General features: G+C 40.5%; 1 protein-coding gene across 1 annotated transcript in view; it reads left to right on the plus strand.

Annotated features, from left to right (window-relative positions):
• Nucleotides 1-23,453, plus strand: part of LOC114649534 (synaptotagmin-6-like) — a 127,558-nt gene that overhangs the window by 93,867 nt on the left and 10,238 nt on the right. Inside the window, exon 5 of the mRNA XM_051924769.1 lies at nucleotides 11,802-11,922. Within this exon, the coding sequence (XP_051780729.1) occupies nucleotides 11,802-11,922 (121 nt within the window). The remainder of the gene's footprint in view (nucleotides 1-11,801; nucleotides 11,923-23,453) is intronic.

Here is a 23,453-nt window from a genome sequence, read left to right on the forward strand (position 1 = left end):
TTTGTGATTCAATTGCCTTTCTATAGCCTCCTAAAAAGCTCCGCAAGGCAGGTCAGGCTTTCCCTGCCAGCCCAGAATAGGCCTCACCCAATCCAGTCTGACCTCCTAGCTCTACAGAGATGCTTTGGCCAACTAGGCCAGAAATAAGAAATTGGCTTTCAACGTTTAAATACATCTCTAAAAGGTCCCAAAAATATAAATTATGCAAAAAAATGCCCTACCAGGGAAATGAACTTTTAAAACCTGTTACAGAATCTTTATAAATGCAATGATTTATTATGAATACTAGTCATTTAGCCCGTTACAATAACGGGTGCTAGAACAGTAGTGCATAAACATTAGTAGGAACAGTCTATATTAAATGGCAAGGGACTTTGACCTCATTCTTTTTGTTGGTCGTATTTTTCTTTCTTTCAGCCTTTCTTTTGTTGATGTTTACTTGCTGAGCTGACCGTTCTTCGTGGGCTGCCGACGTGTATTGTGTGTCTTTCATTTTCTGTGACAGTAATACTGTCTTGTACGTCCACTGGCTTGTATGTCCGTAATATACCTTTAATTTTCTCTGGCGGTAATACAGGCGTACCCGTCGGTAATATGCCTTTAATCTCCTCTGACAGTAATACTGGCTTGTATGTGGCTGTAATATGCGTCACTGTATTGTGTACCTTTAATTTCCTCTCGCAGTAATACTGGTTTGTATTTTCGTAAAATGCCTCTAACTTTCTCTGACAGTAATATCGCGCATCGCACCGTGCCCCGCGCACGCGCACTTCACCAGAAGCCCCGCACATGCGCACTTCACCAGAAGACACACACACACACGGACACCTGGACGCACAAAGGGATTTTATTAAAGAGGATAATAAGTAGATCATAATTATATTAATACTAATATAAAAATGGCAAAAAAAGGAGCTGCCTAAAAGGCAATCCTAAGTGAGCAAGTCTCAAAACACAAATCTAGATATCAAAAACAAAGAGCAGAAAAAAAATCCCAAAAAAACAGCAAATCCAATACTCACTGTAAAGAATTTCAATGGGCCACTGATCAATCTGCTCTCAATTTGGCTGATAAAGGATGGGGGCGGTCCTTCAATCGTGACATCAGTGTGGCCACGCCTCTCTGGGCTCCATCCACAAACGATAAATAACATAGGGGAGCACATTTTGCATTTCATGTGTTTCACCAATTTTTTCTTTCTGTCACTAGGGATGCCTTGTGATTGGTGAATGGGGTTATGGAGGGCATGGCCTTAAAATTAATTTGTACTGGGTTGATGTGGCAACTTATTAATTGAGTTCAGGTGTGAGCTCTTATGTGCTTCTCTGCTAAAAAACATCATTTTTTATGTACTTATGGTTATGATCCTATTCTTGAACTCTGTTACTTTGATTTTTGCCTAATGTCTTGGTTTTTGTCGTCTGTGCTAACAATCTTCTGGTTTTAGACTTTAACACTAAATCCTGACCATGTCTTTCCTCCTGATCAACCAAAAGCAGAATAATTAATTTTCTTAGTGTTTATTTATTATAGTTTGGGGAGGCCATTTTGTTGTCTGTTTTTTGGATGGCCATCACCATTTCGGGTGTTATGTATTTCACTATTCTTGAAATTCAAAACTGGATTTTACCTCCATATCTAAGGCTCAAGGCTCAACCTTGTCTAGAAACATACTGTACAGTAGTCCTTGACTAAAAGTATGCCTCCAAATCAACATGCAGGCTTTGTGGCCTATGCAGGACAGGCCAAACATATAATATTTGTGAAAAAGGAAGATGGTAACATTTAAAACCCTCTTCCCCAAATTCAGAAAACAATGATACTTTATAATTAACAATTTTATTAACAAAAAAATACAATTAAAAAATAATCAAAAGTATTACTAAATGGAAAACCTTAGCAAACAACTCTAATTTCATAATCCAGAAAGTTAATTTGTTGAATGAAGCTAAAGTCCATAAACCACCATGAAGTCCACAATTCCTAAAGAAAGATAAACTAAAGACATTTCAATGAACACTGCAGCAAAAAGAATTAAAACTTGCCAGCCAAGCATAAAGGCAGTCCTTCAGCTGTCTCCATGGGTTCTACTTTAAGTCTGTTAGGCACATGAGGTAAAGAATAACTCATATTAACATAACATAGTACTTTTACAAAACATTAGTTAAGTAATACATAAAAACAAAAAAAAGATTAAATAAAAAGAAAACACTTCCTGTTACATAACATTGGCACAATCTGTGCATGGCTGTTGCTATGTCTATTGCCTGTCACACATGATATGTTGTGTCATCTTGTCCTGCCTATAAAAGATGGTGGCTCACAGCTTTTGAAATTTAAGTATTTTGTTAAAACAAACTTTGTGGTGGTAATAGTTAGAGAAAAGAAACCCAAGATAATGCTAGGGCTTCTTCATTGAAATCTTCATTATTTTTAACTTTGTTCTTGTTTTTGCTGTTGTACCGATTTACTTCTGGTTTTGAACATTTTACAGACTCCTCACTGCAGATTGGCCTGTTCCTTAACAATGCTTTCCATCTCCCAGTTTTCTCTATGCTCTTGAAATAATTCTGAACAAAACAGGTTTTGTTTTCCAAGGGCAGAGGTTATAGACACAGAATTACAAATTGATGTCTCAAGAGAAGTAGGATTTGATCAATCTGGTGGACTTCTGGGTGAACAAGAATCGGTGTGTTGAATGCTTCAGTTGAAATGCTGATCATGTTTTAACAAAAGAGAGACCTTCTTTTATTTTTAAGTAAAGATTAGTCCAGTAGCATCCACAACCCCTTGTTCTTGAATTAAAAGACTGACTATAACATCACTAATTGAAATGCACAGTGGCAGTACTGCTGTGGGAATGAGTTGATAGAAATCACAGAGAAGCAAATTTGGAATGACATCATCAACAAAATGAATAAAATAATGTAAACAACATATAATATTAAATAAAAGAAATTGGTACGGAATGGTCCAAATAATACTTCCATGTAAATTATACTTTAGTGATACCATAGGAAATCACTCAACTGAAGAATCTACAATACAATGCTAACTAATGTGATGTACAATTAGTATCAAGTACATTAATTTACATAAATATATTTAGAGTAAAATGAACCAGAAATTGAATCAAAGGAACAACTTCCATAGTATTCAACCTAAAATTAAACACACCGGTTCAAATGAAGTAAGCAAGCACATAGACAGACAGATTGCTACATGGGTGACTTAATGCCTCTGTGCATGTCGACCTTTGCAGATCTATTGTGTTGAGTTTGTGTTTGTGTGTCTTTATTTCTTTCTGTTCTACAACAAGTGTGTGTTCTGGTAGGGCAAACATGCTGTCAGCAATCTTCACTTATAAATTTCTTTGAGTGTGTGTGTGTACATGTGTCCACGTACTTTTGTGCCAAACCATGTGTATGCATTTCTCTCTATTATATCTCTCTAATATATCTCTCAACCATTTCTGGTTAATGGCCCACACCCACGGTCCTCTCACCTCTAATTCGTGTGAATGCTTTTGTCAGACACAGTTCATACGTTCTCAGCTCTTATACATTTTTATGTTTTCCTCACTTTAAGTTGCCAATAAAAGAAGACATAATAATTTTATTGAAGAATTTCATCCCGAAAGGTTATCAACAGAAGAAATGAGTACACGGGCAATCCTAGCACTGAGAAATGATGAAGTCAAATGAATTAACGCAAAAATTGTCGATTGGTTACACGGCAGATTTGTTAAATGCGTATCAATAGACTACGCTGAAACAGTTGGTGGTGACGGTGTGGAAGATGAAAATATCAACTTACAATATCCCGTAGAATATCTACAACTGTTAACACCGTTCCGGTCTTCCACTGGCCAAATTACTGTTGAAAGAAGGAGGTATCGTAATGTTATTGCGTAATTTTTGTATGAGGGATGGGCTATGCAATAGGACAAGATTAGTTGTATTTAAAATTGGCTGAACAATTCTAACATGTAAAATTTTAACATACGACAAGAAAGGTAATGGTAGTACATCTTTCACAGATAAAATTAGACATCAAAGGAGATCGTGATATGCCATTCGTATTAAAACGTTTACAGTTTTCCTTTAGAATAGTTTTTGCTATGACAATTAACAAATCACAGGAACAAACATTCAAAAAAGTCGGTTTATTTATTAGAGAGAAAGAAACGATATTCACTCATGGGCAGTTATACGTTGCATTGTCACGATGTAACTCCAAACACGGTATCAAAATTCAATGCAATACTGACGAAAAGTTAATTCCAAATATTGTTTTTACTGAAGTTTTACAATAAAAGTGTAAGTTTACAAAGTATTTGCACGTTAATTTCGAAGCCAAACAGAATGAAAACATATAACGCAACAAATACCTCTAACGCAACATGAAACATAGTTTAGCCTGTTGAATAATTCATACTCGGAGGGGGAGGAAGAAAATTGGGAGACAACCGCCCCCTAAGTGAGTGGAGATAAATACAGAGGTCTTTGTCATAGACTACATTAACCTAAAACACTATCGAGATGTCTTCAACTAACTACCCTACCGAAGCTGGTGCTATCTGGGCCAGTCGTCTCCCTGTTCTCTCCCTGTTAGCCTCTGAGGTGGCAGAAGTCCTCAACAGGCTAAACACCTCCTCCAATTTTCTTTTAATTCTTTTCATTTGGTCGGGCAGTTTTCCTTGATAAATAGCCTCATCAATATTTGGAATAAGAGCTTTAAAAAAAGTCCAGTCTTTTATAGAAAAATGAATTTCACTCACTTGTTCCTTTATCTCATTTTCTTGATCTTCTTCCCCCTCTTCATGACCGGCCTCTTTATATTTGGGAAGGATAGGCTCCTTCTTGGAAACTGCTGCCGTGAGCTGTCCCTCAGCATTTCTTTTTACCTCTACCTGGCTCAGAGCACAGTTAGAATCATACCAGGCAGAGCTGAAGCGTGGTTCTCGTAACTCAGTCCTTCTGGACACCCTGTTTGCTTTCAGTTTCTTAGGAGCGTTCACAAGACCGTCCATTCTATTTGCTTTTGTGTGTCATGGCGTTTTCACTAAATGACTAGAATTTTATACAAGAACTCTTTCGTCTCCTCCCACAGTCGGGGGTGAGCGACACGCCTCACCCCTAACCCTATAGGCGGTTAGAGAGATAAAGGCGTACCTCGGGGGTGTGAGTATTGTTACTGGGGTGGGATAAGGGTTCGGTTTACAAAAGACCCACCCTAAAAGGCGGGGTTTAGAATTGATCAATTATGACGGTGGTCCAACCCCCAGGGGCAGGGTATATTTCATATTTTCATATTTACATATTTTCATAAATTATATTTTCATATTTTCATATTTTTATGTGTTCATATTTTCATAAATCATATTTTCATAAAGGGCGGCACGGTGGCGCAGTGGGTAGCGCTGCTGCCTCGCAGTTGGGAGACCTGGGGACCTGGGTTCGCTTCCTGGGTCCTCCCTGCGTGGAGTTTGCATGTTCTCCCCGTGTCTGCGTGGGTTTCCTCCGGGTGCTCCGGTTTCCTCCCACAGTCCACAGACATGCAGGTTAGGTGGATTAGCGATTCTAAATTGGCCCTAGTGTGTGCTTGGTGTGTGGGTGTGTTTGTGTGTGTCCTGTGGTGGGTTGGCACCCTGCCCAGGACTGGTTCCTGCCTTGTGCCCTGTGTTGGCTGGGATTGGCTCCAGCAGACCCCCGTGACCCTGTGTTCGGATTCAGCGGGTTGGATAATGGATGGATGGATGGATATTTTCATAAATCATATTTTTATATTTTGGGGGTGGGGCTTGAAGTCGTCCATCATGTTTGGGGGCGGGGCTTAAAGTCATCAATCATCCGTGTGACAATAGCTGTCTGTATAACTACTACTTACATCCACTTCCCCATACGCGAGCGGCAGAGCCGCAAACTGGCTAGCGTGGGGGTTGGCGAGCGAAACGAGCAGTTGGGCAGAGCCCCCTATTATATATACAGTATATAAATAAATGATGCATCTCAAAAACTGCATGTGGAAAGCTTTTTCAAATCAGACTGCTAAAATTAATGGTTAAATTAAACAACTTCTAGGGCAGCATCATTTGCTATGCTTGTTGGTCAAACTGTGTTTGAAGGATATGGGGATAAGTACTGGACCAAAACCAATAGATCATAAACCTGGAACAAGGCAAATATGATGCATCTTGTTTGAAGAAGAGAGGTCAATTTTTTTTTGGGAGGTATTTTTAGGTATTTGCATTCAGGGCAGATATCTCATAAACAACTTGTTCCAAAATGTTGTGGCTTTGATGGATTATAGTCATCTAGGAGTGTGACAAAGCCGTAAAAGACATATAATATTCCAATGAAAACTGGAAAAAAAAGAAGTGATAATCAATGTTGATTTTTTTCACAGACACAAACACATTAATAAGAAATCATGCTAGAATCAACTTTTCTTGATGTTTTGAAGATCATAGAATCAGAATTTGAACTTAATTCAACATAAAATGTTTGACCTCAGGGGCGGCACAGTGGCGCAGCGGTAGCGGTGCTGCCTCGCAGTTAGGATACCTGGATTCACTTCCCGGGTCCTCCCTGCGTGGAGTTTTCATGTTCTCCTCGTGTCTGTGTTACCGACCTCAGGCCTAGGGGAACCTGGGCCAGGTACAAGCCACTGTTGCTACAGGGTGTAGCCACAGCAATATGGTGTAAAGCATAAAAGAAACAGACAGCAGTCCCAAGTCTCAGACCATACTTCCCTGTTCTCTTCTGCCTTTATTCTCCTTTTCCCAGAAATATATATATGCTTCAATTTCTGCATAGATGAACATGGTAATCAGTGAAAACAATGGTGCAAGCCAATTTACTCTGTATAACAAATAGTGTAAACACATTTACTTTGAGTACTTGATTAGAAACCAATGTCCCCAGAACTCGTTAATTTTCCAAGAAAGCAGACAGTTCTGTATCCCCACATTGTGTGTAGATAAGATACTAAATCAAAGCAGTCTGACTATTCAAAGCAGGTGACTCTTTAGCAAGACAGGTAAATATTTGTGTCCTGTAGATAGCCATCAGCAATAACCTGTAGCAGAATTTTCCAGAAATTCTGCCTTTTCTTTAAAACACTGGTTTATAGCCCATTACACTAAGCAACACACCGAAATGTCATTTTCTTTAGAATACTGAATTCTAGCCCATTACATCTGCATGGGTTTCCTCCCACAGTCCAAAGATATGCAGGTCAGGTGCATTGGCGATTCTAAATTGTCTAATGTGTGTGCGCCCTGTCCGGGGGTTTGTTTCCTGGCTTGCGCCCTGTGTTGGCTGGGATTGGCTCCAGCAGACCCCCGTGACTCTGTAGTTAGGATATAGTGGGTTGGATAATTGATGGATGGATGTTTGACCTCATTACCAAACTTCCATTTACATGGAAGTAAAAGGACAGGAAAAAATATCAAAAATGCTCCAAAATGATCTTAAATGGCATAAGATCTTCCCGATATGTTTATTTACCCATGTTTAAGAGCTTTTACTTTGTATACGAGCCTTTCTTGGCATGTACGTTGTAGATTTCCATGTGCCTCTGTGCTCTAATTTCTTCTTTCCTCACACTATACTCTTTACAGTAAATCATTAGTAGTTAGCTCCTTTATGCTAAATTAATGAAGGTGTGCTTCTCTGTGCTCTCTTTGGTGGAGTTGTTTTAGTCAGCAAGCAGCTCTGCCTGAGGATAAAGTTGTTGGTTGTCTACACCTCATGACATGAATTCTTGGATGTTCATCTAAAAGAAATTATTATCCTGGCAGGAGAGCAATCGATACCTCTGAGATCTGTGGATATGGTGAAACATTTTTTTCAGCATGTAGTATAAAAACTGAGAGAGAGCCAGAACTGTATCGATCATCTGTCTCAACTGCAAGACTATGCAGCATTCAGCATAGTTTCCTCTTCATCAGCCAGGCTTATGGAGACTGAAATGAGCCGAGGCCATCAATTCCTCATCATTTAACTCGGACTGAACGCCAGATTACGTATCAAGATCAAGATTAGCGTACTACTACTAGCCTGCAAGTGGGGGCTGTCGATGACACTGAGGCCTTCTGAAGGTCTGGCCACTGGATTATGGGCTCATGAACATCCCAATTACTTAAGATAGTCCACGGTCCATGCCACTAGGTATGAATCTACTCCCATCTATGTCAGCTTGTCCCTAAGGAGCAGAGGTTGGATTGTGTTGAAGGCGCTAGAGAAGTCTAGAAACATAATTCTTACAGCACCACTGCCTCTGTCTAAGTGGGAGAGGGATCGGTGTAGCATATAGATGATCGCATCCTCCGCTTCCACCTTCTCCTGATATGCAAACTGCAGAGGGTCAATAATAAGGCCTTAATACGAGTCACTGAAATGTCAGCAGTGTCAAGTGGGCAGATTGCATGAATCTCTGCAACACCATCTCACTTCTCCTACTGCTTGAAGTTATATGAGCTTGATGCATGATCTCGGTAACCATAAAGGTAAAAAGTGCAAGCTAAGAAAACATAACTTATATAGAAGAATGGAAGACGAAAGGAGCTCTGCGAGCATAGATGTGTAAGTCATTAGACACAGAGCAAATATGCACTCCACATTACAGTACACTAAAACAGCCTCACTGCTGCTTTATCTGCAGATTATGATAATTTAATATTTCAAAGATACTGTCATTTACTGGCCTCCATAATGGCCAACAAAGTTTGAATCCAAAAATTTTAACTGGAGACTTCAAGATATATTTTAACTCTCTGTTTGGTACTCCTTTAAAAAAGTTTATATTTAAGAAATATGAACTACAGATAGCCATAAACACTCCACAACCCACAGCTTACAGCAGGACATCCGTCAATGCAAACTTTAGAAAAGTTGACTTGGAAGCTGCTGTCTATGAATGCTTATTGAGTTTGCATGTTCTCCCTGTGTCTGTGTGGGTTTCCTCCACGGTGCTCCAGTTTCCCCCCACAGTCCAAAGACGTGCAGGTTAGGTGCATTGGCGATCCTAAATTGTCTCTGGTGTGTGGGTGTGTGTGTGCCCTGTGTTGGCTGGGATTGGCTCCCGCAGACCCCCATGATCCTGTATTAGGGTATAGCAGGTTGGACAATGACTGACTGACTGATACTTTCTTTATCTCATTAAATTTGCAAATATTTTTTCTCATTTTTCCTTCCTTCTGTGCTTAATAATCTTTTCTTATTTTTCTTTTCAATTTTTTATTTTGTCATTCCCTATTTCTTTATTTTTTCTTTTTGACTTCTTTTATTCCTATTTTTTATAAAATTGTTCTCTTTTCTACTTTTCATCATTCTTTTGTGTTTTCCTTTTGTGCTTTTGAGTAGTTTCGCATTTCTGTACTCCCTTTATGTTCTCATTTTCTACTTAATTTTTTCACTGAATCTTGACGTTTTATTTTCTTCCTTCTTTTCCCAATGAGATTTCTTATTTTTCTCTGCTATATTCTACATTTTTCACTCTCCATTCCCTTGTTTCCTCTTTTTCGAGTCTTTTTACTGTTGCTTTGTCTTTTTCTAATTGACTTTCTCATTCTCTTGTCCTCTTTTAACTTTCTTTCACTTACCTTACTAACTTTTTGTTCTCAGTCTCACTAATTTTCAGAATTGTTCTCGCTTTTAAATGTTCATCTTTCCTTTCTTGTTTAGATTTCCCTACCTTATCTCTTTCCACTTGAGTTCAGTTCTTCCAGTGTGTTTCTGTATTGTCACAGAATCACACCACAGTCCATCCCAGGTCGCCCATTTCTCACTGTGATAACTGCCAGTGGTCAGCCACAAACCTGCGATGTTTGGATTACAATGGCCCTAAGAAGCAGCTTGTCTAACGTTTAAGCTGAAGAAGAACTCCATTAACTGTTTGCGCAGGAACAGCCTATAAGCAAAGCAACGCAGAGAGCTTCTTGGTGATGTCTCTCTCACTCAGCCAGACCTAACAATGGAACAAAATGTGTAACAGCATAACATTAATACAATTTAAGATTATGAGGGGCTGGGAAACACAGCAACATTAAAGGCAGAGCAGAAGACAGCTCTTGACAGGATGCCAGTCCACCTCAGGGCCCACTAACACACATACAGTACCTACCAGGTCCAATTAAAGTTTAAAGTAAATTAGCGGGAATAAGAATTCACATATTAATAATGCTAGAGATGGCATATTCTTTCTGGACTCTGACTTCCCACCCATTGTAACAAGAATGACCATAAGACATTGAGAAGGTTTGGGGCAGCCACCCAAATAAATTTTTCCCGGCTGCAAAATTGATTCAAGAGAATAGACATGTTCACACGACTGAGTCCAAAACAGAACTGATTTAGTATAAACAAGATGGCGGCTTTAAAGGCCAGTAAGGGAAGTGATGCCATCAGGACCGGAACCAGAAGTGACATCGTTGGCTGCCCCAGAGCCGGGCAGGATTTCCCTAGAATGGTCTGTAAGAGATCGAGAGAGAGAATTAGTGCACTTCGCCACCCCCGGGTCCGGCATGGAATTACATGTACTCAAGCCCTTTAGTCTCCTAAACACGCGTGTGTGACACCATATACAGAAGACATGTACCTTAGGTGCATTGGCAGTTGTGCCCTGCGGATGACTGCTACCCTGGTCTTGTTTGGCAGCTAGTACTCTTGTGTTAGACTCAAGCTCCTGTGACCCTGAACTGTAGTAAGCAAATCTGAGAATGCTAAATTATGTTAAAAATCTGTCTGAGTCATAAACTTCATTAAGTTGTATTTAAATCATTACTTATTCAGACCAGGTACCATGGCAGTAAGTTGGACAGCACTGCTGCTTCATGGATCCAGTGTCCTTGGTTTGAAACCTTTGCCTGGATGTTTTCTGTGTGGAGTCTGTACATTTATCTTGTTTCTGCGTGCATTTTTTTCCTGGTGCTGATGGGCAGATTACATTGACTGAGTGTATGTGTGAGGGGACCCTCTGATGGACTGGCACCTTGTCCAGGTATGTTTTCTGCCTTGCATTCAGTGGTGCCAGGACAGGCTTCTGGCCCTGTGATCCTGCCTTGGTCTATGCAGGCTTGAGAATGTCTGACTTCCTGAATGATTAAAAAGAAAACAGTTTGTATTTTTCTATAATTTTGTTGGGCCCTTGAGCAAGGCCTTTAACCTGCAATTGCTCTGTCCTGGGTATGATGTTAATCTGCATCCAGCCCGCATGTAGGCCCTCTAACTTGCAGGGAAAATCCTGGGGGTTGGTGGCAGGACTGGCACTCCAGCCCCCATATAAAACCTCACACTGGTTCCATTCCATCTAAACTAGTGTGGTGCTGAAGTGTCACCCGTTGTATGGCTGCACTCGGGTGCTAATCTGGGACCCTGCTCCTAACCTCCAGAACACTTGGATTTCCCACTATTGTTTTCCTCACTTGTTATTTTCTTTTTCAGTATTTCCTTTGTCTCTTCTTTCTTGCTTTATTTTCTTACTCTTCTTTACTTTCTTACTTCTTCTTATTTTTTTTGTTTATTGATTTCCTCTCTTTATTCATTTATTTCCATTCTGTTATTTCCTTATGCTTTTTCATGATTTTATTAAAGTGATATTGAATATACCTTTTTATATGAGGTTTTCGTACAGTTTTGTTTTATTTTAAAGGAAAATCTCTTTCCATTTGCTTACCTGCCTTCATCCCCTCTTTGCTTTGCCTGGGATTGCCTTCTGACTGAAGTCTGTTCTTGGATGCCATCACCTCTCTAATGTGCCCCTCTCTGTGTGTCTGTCCTTTTTTGTTTTCCTGCAGGAGAGTGTTGATCTGGGTGAGATCATGTTTTCACTGTGTTACCTGCCAACTGCTGGACGCCTGACCCTGACCGTCATCAAATGCAGGAACCTCAAGGCAATGGACATCAATGGATACTCAGGTCAGCAGCGTTGCCCATTTTCAAGTCAGATTTCCTAGTGTACAGAAGCGACAAAATAAGTTAGTGTCCTGTGGTGAAGCCCAGGCGAGGAGATGACTGCAGGAGGACGGAAGAGGCAGACATTTGTTAGACGGCCTGCTGCTCCTCGCTGTTGTCTCATTTCACCTGAACTAATGGATTAGAGTAAGCCGAGTGACCTTGTGGTGCAATCCTCCACTTAACGGATGCACACTGAAATGAATCATCACTGGAAGGAATCAGCCACTGAGTTCAAAATGATGGCTGGAATTATCTACACGTTAGTTAGAGACAGGCAATTAAACTTCTTAGACAGCTGCATATGAAGCATAGAAGATTTATTTAGTTCAAGAAGATGAGACAAACAGGGCAGCATTGCACCAATATCACACCTAGTGAGCATGCTTGGCAAAGGAGGCCACAGTTTGAGGATCTTTCACAAGGAGAGAAGAGAGCTAATCTAATGTAAGGACCAACCAGCCATGAAACTCACAGCCCTTAACTGGCATGGCACATTAGTCTTGCCCTAAGCCGATCGAGCATTGCAACATGAATACTCTTGCTGAGACAGATCTAACCACTCCATTTAAAATGGCAGGACCTTACTAACATAGCATATCACTATATTCTCAAACCTGCTTATTCCATTTCAGGGTTATGGGAGCTGAAGTCTATCCTGGTAGAAATTCTTCTCACTGAAGCCACATGTATAATATATACACTCACACTTTATTAGGTACACCTTGCTGGTACCGGGTTGGACCCCCTTTTCCCTTCAAAAGTGAGAAGTAAACATTTCTCAGGGATTTTGGTTTATAGTGACATGATAGAATCATGCAGCTGCTACAGATTTGTCAGGTGCACATCCATGATGCAAATCTGCCATTCCATGACATCCCAATGGTGCTCCGGTGACTGTGGAGACCATTTGAGTACAGTGAACTCATTGTCATGTTCAAGAAACCAGTTTGAGATGATTTGAACTTTGTGACATGGTGCGTTATCCTGCTAGAAGTAGCCATTAGAAGATGGGTACACTGTGGTTATGAAGGGATGGACATGGTCAGCAACAATACTCAGGTAGACAGGTCAGGTAGACTGTGACATTTAAATGATGCTCAGTTAGTACTAAGGGGCCCAAAGTGTGTCACAAAAATATCCCCCACACCATTACACCACCACCACTAGCCTGAACCATTGATACAAGGCAGGATGTATCCATGGCTTTCATTCTGTTAACGCCAAATTCTGATCTTAACATCCGAATGTTACAACAGAAATCAAGACTCATCAGACCGGGCATAATTTTTCCACTCTTCTAGCGTCCAATTTTAGTGAGCCTGTGCAAATTGTAGCTTCAGTTGCCTAGCTGATAGGAGTGGCACCCGGTGTGGTCTCCTGCTGCTGTAGCCCATCTGCTTCAAGGTTTGATGTGTTGTGCTTTCAGACATACTTTTCCACACACCTCAATTGTAACAAGTGATTATTTGAGTTACTGTTGCCTTTCTATCAGAGTCAAAAAGGCATTTTCACCCAGAGAACTGCCGCTCACTGGATATTTTACCTTTTTGGACCCTTTTCTGTAAACCCTAGAGATGGTTGTGCATGAAAACCCCAGTAGGTCAGCAGTTTCTGAAATCCTCGAACAGCCTGTCTGGCACCAACAACCATGCCACGTTCAAAGTTACTTAAACCACCATTCTTCCCCATTCTGATGCTCGATTTGAACTTCAGCAGGTCATCTTGACAAAGTCTACATGCCTACATGCACTGAGTTGCTGCCATATGATTGGCTGATTAGATATTTGTGTTAACAAGCATTTGAATAGGTGTGCCTAATAAGCTGAGTATATATCTGGAGACAACCATGGGTGAATTGTGCTTAAAACTGAGTGTGAACAAGGAGACAGATCACTGAGTGTCACCTTTCTAAACCACTCCATCACCTCAAGAAGTAGGTGCTCAAGGTAGGAGCGGTGATTTTGAACTGCAGAGATCAAAGTTGCTCGTGTTAATCTGGTCCAACAGACATAAGCTTCTGGTTATGATGAACTGTCTACAGTCGAAAAATCTCCTAAGACTTGTAAAAGTGCATTGCGAATGCAGAGAGCTCATTGCACTTCTTAAAAATAATCATAACCTGATGCAAGAGAAAAATCTTTCTGTAGCATCAGATTATACATTGAAATTCGACAATAACAATGGACAAACGGTAAACGTGGACTATATGTTGTCACAGGTGCTGTTTGTGCTGTTTGCTGTTCAGCATTACAACGACTGTGTAAGGAGCCGATGTAAGCTTGAAAGTATTAGCAGCTGTATTCATGAAAATATGAAGTACAAATATGCATTTCAAGTAAAGGGTGCCTCACACGTTAAAATGGCTGTCATTAAGAGAGCTGATATCAAAGAGTCACAGGAGATGCAGATTTCAGTGCTCAAAACTCCGAATCAACAAATCGTTCATAATTACACCAGTAAAGCACAGACAAGGATGTAAAGAATCTACCTTTTGACTGCACGTCTAAACAAATAACCAAATAAATGTAACATTACTGTCTAATTGGGAATGCAAACATGCAATGACAAAATAGTTGCACGTATTTCCACAGAGCAAAAAGCTTACTGTATCTAAACTCTGTTTGGTGTTGTTATGTCATGTTATGTTATACACAGATCACACCAGACAGAGGCACTTCTCAAATGTGTGGAGCCCAGTTGCTGCAGTGGTCTATGTGTGTGTGTCTGGCACAGTGCTTATTACAACATTCAAACTAATTATTAAGCTTCAATTACCTTGTACTGAGCTCCTTTATGGATAACAGCAATATTAGCTTTTTGTGTTTCTCTCAGTGTCAGTCTTTTGTTCAGTATTTTTGGCTCTCTCCCTGAAACCCTGGCAGCAGTTTAAAATGTTTAAACTGGAGAAAGTGGGCTGCAGATGTTTTAGGAATAAGCTCTGTGATTGTAGCCTTTACAGCGCAGGATTTCAACGCTATTCCAAATAAACTTGTTTGTGGGGTTATCCACACAAGTGTATTCTTATTTAAGAATTATGTCTGGCCTCGCAAGACTACAGTAACCCTATAGAGAATGTGCTAGTCAATATTGGAGCCAAGTCATACCCAAAGAAGACTCAATTAAGCAACAAAGGGGCCTTTATATTACATTTACATTTACTTGACTTTATCCAAAGTGACTTACAAAAGAAGTCAGCATAATCAAGTAAACATCGGTCTGAGGGACTGTTTGGGAACAAGTGTTACAGGACAAGGTTACAAAATTGCAGTGGCGGACCATGCATTTCACACCTAGGCCTTCAGTAGAGCTCTGTCTGAATCAACCCGCCCCTCAAAAACGAATTTATGGTTATAAAAACCATTTTAATATGCAGAAATACAGTATAAAGAGCCGTTGCATCACAGATAGATAACTCCTGTAGCCACAATAAATGCCTTTATTGAATAGACAAACCAGGGGTGAACAAGTTCCTTTCTACTGCAGCTACAGCCCGCGACACACATAAAAAACATCAATAATAACTCATAAACTTGCAATATTATTTAGGAAAATTGCAACATTTTACTAACCAAAAATTTGGATTATTTGTAAACAAAATCCATCCTCCTCTCTTTCCTCAAAAACAGTTCAATTACTCTGTCGTACAGATTATCCATGCGCTTCAGTTCCATCACGAAGTCCCTTTCTATCGCCATCGAAGCTAATGCTGAAAGTTGAACCTGCCCTGTCGTATTTCTGGTATAAGTTTTAATTCGCTTTAGGACTGAAAATGTCCGCTCGACAGAAGCAGTGGACATGGGAATGGTCACCGCCAAACATACCAATGTGTACAGATGCCCCATGATGCTCTCATTCAGATTTTTCAGATATTACACCATCCGCACCATCCTATCTAATCAACGGGTCTGAATACGGTGACGTTGCCGTACGCCTGCTAGAGGGCCCAAGTGAAACCAACTCTAAATCTGATTGGTTGAAGCAACAGTTTAATCGACATTTATTTTGTGTTAGAGGGCCTGCAGAATGGATTGTGAAGGCCTCCGGGCAGACTTCTTTGACTTTGACCCTGCCTGGCAACAAATGATGGCTGAAATGTGATTGGTTAAATGCTTTAATACGAAAATACATGTCTGGAAGCAGCACAATCATCGGAAAAGCTATGAAAGGAAGCGGACAGACTATTTGGAATTATTTAATAAGTATTCATGGACAAAATATAATTAACATCAGTTTGTGATTCAGATATTTTTTTAGGCCAGCAGAGAAGGCCTTGCAGGCCCTGATGGCCCGCCACTGCAAAATTGATCATCCCAAGTGAAGAGCTCAGAACAAAATGTAAGTGAGTTACAATTCCTAGGTCTAATATCAGTTAGACAGAAGTTCACCAAATATGAGAGTCTTCAAATGCTTCTTAAACACTTTGAGGTAGTAATAATTTCAAATGGATGTGGGCAGCTGCTTCCACCAGCCAGAAGCTACATGTAAAAAGAGACTGGATTGAGATTTGATGCCACACAGATGTGGCATCTCCAGATACAGAACTGAGTGAGCAAGAAGGAGTATAAGACCTCAAAAGTGTCTCCATATACTCAAGTTGACTACTCTGTATTTGACCTTAATAAGAGACACTGCAGAGAATGCTCTGAAAAGAAAACTGACATGTTCCCACCTAGACAGTTTGAACATAAGATATGATAATGCATTTTGAATCATCTGCTTGATGACACATTCTAGTTCTCCTTCCAGCAAGGAGCTGCAGTAATAATAAAAATTACAATACATTTTATTTATATAGCACCTTTCCCATGCTTAAGGCATTTCATTCAGAAAGAAGCAGCAGGTATATGTAACATTGGATGCAAATGTTTCCTGACTAGAGCACTAAACAGATAGATACAGGATATACAAAAGCGTTAAATAGAATAAAGGACAATAAACTAGAGTAAAATACTAAATTCAATACTAAAAGCCTAACAAATAACATCATTTTTGATATAACACACACAGTATTTGGACAGAGAGGAAGAAGGAAAGAAGGGGAAGAATGTCAAGTTAAGTTAAACGCCTTCCTGAACAGATGAGTTTTAAGTTGTTTTTTAAAAGAATGAATGGAGTCAGTTGATCTAATTAATTTAGGGAGGTCATTCCAAAGGCTGGGCGCTATACAGCTGAAGGCCCTGCTGCCCATAGAGTGCAGGTTAGCGTCTGACACAACAAGATTGCCAGAATTAGAGGACCTTATTTGGCAAACAGGAGCACAGTGATGGAGAAAGTCACTGATGTAGCTAAGTGTAAGGCTTCAAAGCTTTGTAGGTTATTGATAGAATTTTATACTCAAAATCCTGTAAGACACAGGGAGCCAGTGAAGGTGAAGCAAGATGAGTGTTATGTGCTCGCTGTAGCTGTTTCGTGTTAGGACTCTTGCAGCAGAGTTTTGAATCAACTGGAGCTGTGATATAAGATCAGAAGTGACACCTGCCAGTAGGGAATTACAATAATCGATGCATTTACAGATTTCTCAGCATTAGAAAAGAAGAGGAATGAGGGAACACAGGATTTGTTACGGTAGTGGAAGTAAGAAAGTTTCTTAAGGTGGTTTATGTGGGCGGAATAAGAAAGGGACGACTCAAAAATGTCAGTAGTCCAGACAATACAAGTCCAAAGTCTATACCAGGAGTTAGATAAAGTGAATCTGTGAGACAGAAAGGCAGTTGCATCATGGTCAGTGAAAGACAGCTGGGCATCAAGGTTGCATACATACTTGGCAGGTGTTAGCGATAATGAACCAAGCTGGACGGAGATCGGGTTCTGAACAGATGGACAAGCTGGGACAACAAGAAAGTCTGTCTTTGCCAGATTGAGCTGGACATGGTGTTTCTTCAATATGCAATATTAGGGAGACATGCAGAGATTCTAGCTGAAATCATTTGTTCCTCTGGAGGGAATGACCAGTACAGTTGTATATCAGCAACATAGCACTAAGAAGAAAAACCATGGAACAGGATGGTAGGACATACTGAGGAGGTGTATAGTGAGAAGAAGCAGGGCCCAGCACCGATCCTTGAACCACCCCACATCTCTCCTCACAGGGAACTATAGTAGGATCTAGCCAAGAGGAAGGACTCAAACCACCTGATGGTAGTCTCAGTAATGCCAAGGTCATAGAGAGTGACAAGGAGGATTTGATGGATGACTATATCAAAGGCAGGGGAGTGATCCAGAAGGATGAGGACAGAAGATATGATGGTAGCTCTAGCCATCTATTACATATGTGCTTCTTGCCACCATATTTAGCCAGGGGCATAACTGACTAACTACAGCATATTGTTGACCCTGCTGTATTTGCAAGTAGCTGCGCTATCTGGTAATTAATTTATTTTCTAAACCTGCTTGTTTCAGTTCACTATTTTGGGGAGCTGGAATCTCAACTGTATCAGATTAAAGCAGGAACCAGCGCTGAAAGGGCTTGAGTCCATCATAGGACTCAACAATGTCAAACAAAAGAAAAAATATAACTAAGCTTTCTTGGACATTGGCCGAAAAGCCATCCTGTACCCCATCCCTTACATCACAGGTACATCCCAGCCAATCTGAGCAGACTCTGTCAGCTCCATTAGATCTGGTGTTACATTACATACATTTAATTCTTTGGCTGACGTGTTTATCCAAAGTGACTTGCAACATTTGAGATACAATTGGTTACATTTCTTTTCTTCTTCGAATTGTAACACAGGCAGACAGGGTCACATAGTGTCAATGGTGGGATTTGATACCACAACCTCAGGGTTTGTTGAATGTACATTGAGGCATATAATGCAGTGTGTCCACTGTGGTGCTGGACTCTACAGTACAAAGCTGCTGATTTAATTCCTAACTCTGACTGTGTGATCCTGAGCCCGTTGCTTAGTCCTCTGTTCCCCAGTTATAAAAATCAATAGAAACAATTGAGCTGTATCCTTATGATATTCCACCACAGATAAAAGCATCAGTTAGGTATGCAGTAATAATTCATTTCCCTCACCTCCCTTATGGAAGTGACATTTGTGACATCAATTTTTATACTTCGTGTTACCTGTGAAGGATATATGCAGCTTAGAAAGCATGATATCTGGATGGCAAATGCGGAAGCCAGATTTATTCTTGCACTTGATAGCAAATAGGGATGTACTGTTACTTGCATTGTTATCAGACTGATCCCCACCCTTCATTTGGACTATTTTTGAAACTAACTTGCACAAAGAAAATGAGCTTATGCTGGATGCCTTAATTTGGACAGTTCCCCCCGCAGCCAAATTCTTCACAGGCGCAGCTTTAACTCATAGCCTTCTTTAAGCAAATCAGGTCACATTAGCATTAACACAATGGCCCCCTAGGTTTTCTCCCAAATCCCAAAGACACACATATTATATTTTCTAGAGTGTCATTTGACAGTGAATGCCATCCCACAGAGAGTTTACAATTACAGTGATAGAGCACAGTTTGTTACAAACTCTTTTTTAACACAGCTGGATAACAGGCAAATTAAATGACTCAGGAGTCACTTAGCAGGGATTTGAACCACAAACCTCACTGTTTAAAATCCAGTGTCTCAGCCACTGTGCCACAGTGAGAATGATAATAATGGGCACTGCAGTCGACTGGCATCACATTCATGGTTGGTTTCTGCTTTGAGTCTGATGTTGCTGGCAGTGACATGATATGCTACAATACATCTCTTTGGGAGGATGCTGAGAATGCTGGGAAGAGGCCTTGTGTCCGCACGTTGTTAATAAAAATTAATTCAGACTGAAAATGGAAGATACTTTAGTCCAGCTCTACTGAGCCTGTGGGGCCTTGGTGCTGTATGTACACATTTTGAAACATTTCATAGCTTGAGAAATCGGAGAGCAGTTTTTGTCACACAGTTCTGTAAAATGAATCTGAAACCAAGATGTGCAGGAATATTCTCCATGAATGAGGGTTAACATGAGTGTGTAACTGTGTCCTGTTCAGACTAACAGTGAATGGGTGAAGTGGGCTTGGAGAAAATGGAAGAATGAATGAAATGAACATTTCTGTGACTTCAAAGTGACACGATATTTAGTGCTGCGGCCGTAAGGTGACAAATCTAGGGTTGGTCGCTATCTGTGTGGAGTTTGCATATTCTCCCCGTGCCTTTATCTCCACGTACTTTGGTTTTCCTCAAGTATCCCAAAGGTGGGCAAATAAGGTTAAAGGATGGATTCTAAATGGGTGTTTTCTGTGAGGACCTAATGGCCTATCCAGGACTGGCAGTTGCCCTGTAACACATGCTATTAAGACAAGCTCCTGTCCCATGATGCTAAATTGACCAAAGCACTATGAAAATGGGTGGAAGGACATACCTTTCTTTATCACAATCTCTTATATATATTTCGCTTCTGGTTCATCCTGCTTCCACTTCAAAACCGGTCCCGCTCACACACAGCCGACACGGCATTTCTCGATTCCTATTCGTCCTCTTCAAAACCCTTCCCCACGCTGCCTGTGGCTCTTCTTCAAAACCGGTCCCGCCCACACGCAGCCAACATGGCATTTCTTGATTCATATTCGTCCTCTTCCAAAACCTTACCCATGCTTCAAAACCGGTCCCGCCCACATGCAGCCGACACGGCATTTCTCGATTCCTATTCGTCCTCTTCCAAACCTTTCCCCATGCTGCCTGCAGCTCATGTGTCTTTACAACAGCTTCTTACACAGCAAACATCAGAAGCTAAAAATTATCGTGAACACATTCGAGAATACAACTCTTCTCTAGCGTTTGCTTCCATGGGTGCACAGATAACTCAACCTCCTGGCCACGGACCATACTGTTTTAAAATACACGGGCAAATTTATCACCAAATCTCTCCACTATACGCTAACACTTCTACATCTTCAGGATATGGACAGTTATATGTTTTTGACTTTGCGCAAGCTACTGAAGTATGCTTACAAAATAAAACAAAGTCTGCATGCAGCAAAAATTTACTTCTCCAGCTAGATTCCATGCTCAGAACCATCAACCCCTTCGCTGAATCATACAAACACATGCATGAAATCGCTCAGTCCAATCCAACAGCATCTGTGCGAATGGTTTTCAAGGAAAACCCTAGGCACGATTTACGATGATACAATGCCCCAACATGTCACACCGATGCTGCAGCGAAACACCTATGCACAACTGCGTCTTTCAAGAGGTATTTATTTCTTCTTGATTTCTGAATTCCTTTCTCACCATTTTCCGTTCCTATTCTTACACTGCCGTATGCTACGGCGGGCGTCGGCTAGTATTAAAATATTGATGTCATGGAGCAATGGTTATTGCTGCGAATTGATGGACTCAACTTCCTAGGTTCAGATCCAGGTGCCTAACTCCTCTCCATGTATAGTCTGCAGATTCTCCACAGGAAAAAAACAAATAAATGATGTTGTTTCATGGTTAACAAATGAGGGAAAAGGGAAGTCTTCATTTCAAAATCTAGTATATGGATTATCTGACATGAGTAAACTGATTTTTTTTTTCATGGACCTGTTGATATTTTTTTCTGTTTGTTCAGTGTTGGTCCCCATTGAACCTGTTGAGTGAAGAACTTTGTTACTCAGTTCTCCATAAAAAAATATGAGATTTAAGCTTTTTCTCAGCCATTAACACAAATGACATGGGGTAAGAGGTTGGGAACATGTGCTGATAGCATGTTGCTACACCCACCACACAATGAACTACATGGATTGGGACCCGAGTGTAGTGAGTGACACCTCAGCACCACACTGGAACAGTGTGAGGTTTTTTATGGTGGTTGGAGTAACAATGCCCAAGTTTTCTATGTATGACGGAAGACCTGATTACAGGGCTGGATGCAGATTAATGTCATACCCAGGATGAAGTAATTGCGGGTTAAGGGCCTAATGGAGTAGAGTCACTTCTGGCGTTTACGGGATTCAAACCAGCAACCTTCCAATTTCCAGCACTGATCCCTAGCCTCAGAGGCACCACTTCACCCAGGATACATAACATATAAAAAAGTAAGTTTTGAGTGGAGTGTTCTTTTAAGATACACATACCATAACAGAGAGCATTCTCCATAGTTCATTATACTTGTATATTTCACAGTACCAGGGTAAAATTTCAGTTTTCAGCTAACCCCGGAGCACTAATAGGACCCTCTTATTACCACAGGCTATTTCACACAATGGTTACTTTCAATTCCAAGTTGTCTGCTTGGGTCCTCTCATAGACTGGCACCCTGACAACAGATCTGTGTTTGGCCCACATCCCCGCAAGACAGGCACCTTAAGTTAATGTGTGACTCTAAAAGGGCACCCGAATGAGTGTGAATTGACATGCCACCTCCCAGCCCTCCATTACACTCAATTTGATTAAAGAATTTGGCAGTGAATTTATGTTCTTTCGTTTCTATCTAACGGATAACTTCTGAATTTGACAATCTGTTCTTTGGCTTTAAATGTGCCTGCTCTGAAGAGCACTATATAAAAGAAAATTAAATGCATTTTTTATTAAAATTTATCGTTCACTTAAAGCCGGTGTGTAGAACGAAATGCACGATTTTCCACTGGGGGCCTAAGATGAAAAGGTTTGCATATGCATGTAGAGTGTCAGATCTCTTGTTTTATTATTACCAGAATGTGGCCTTTATGGCATAAAATAATCGATAACAGCGCCCTCTTAAGATGGGTGCTAATTAGAAATTTTAATAACTTGTAGAATTAATGAGTTTAAATAAAGAATACCACAGCCCAAGGGCCCACTTAGCATGCATTGATGGTTTCATTGTCTTTGAGCTGTGGAACAGACAGACATACGATGGCTCCTTAATTGTTCTTGCTACACCACATAGGGCAGACAGTCAAACTTAGAATCTTGACATTGAGCCTTTCCTTTTCAGTGTTACCTTCTACATGTTAACGCATTAAGGCTGTGGATGAAAATATGGTACACTATTTTAAACAACAAATATCAACAATGTCTTCATTCTCCAGTAATCCGTAAAATAATTGAAAAGTGCCTGCTTAACCCTCCCAGCATTCCTCCCTGATCGCCCTAGCCCTTGCCTTGCTGGTCTGTCTTTTAACCTCATTGGTGAGCTCCTGTTTCTACCTCCTACTTGTAAATGTTTATTTTAAACCCCAATTCTGAATAAGGAGTTATGCTAAAAAACTATAATGAACATTCAATGTTCTCCTAAGTTGGCAGTATAGCCCTGAGCCCCTTTTTCTAACTAAACTTTCATGGAGCCGGCCTCCTTGACCCTTGTGTCCAGTCAAGACCTAGTGTGTGTCCCCTTTTCAATTCAAAGCTGGGGAAAGCCAGCAAGAAAGAAATGAGATTGTTGTCCAAACTAAATAAATGGGAGGTGTAAATCAGGCCTGTCTGCTTCAAAACCATTTACCTGGTATGCTCCTTATCAACTTGTTACCTCGGTAGACTCATTTCTCATGTTTCAGTTGCACGTGATCAATCCCCTCATTCAGGC

This window comes from Erpetoichthys calabaricus, chromosome 3 (genome assembly GCF_900747795.2).
Source record: "Erpetoichthys calabaricus chromosome 3, fErpCal1.3, whole genome shotgun sequence".
Lineage (NCBI taxonomy): Eukaryota > Metazoa > Chordata > Cladistia > Polypteriformes > Polypteridae > Erpetoichthys > Erpetoichthys calabaricus.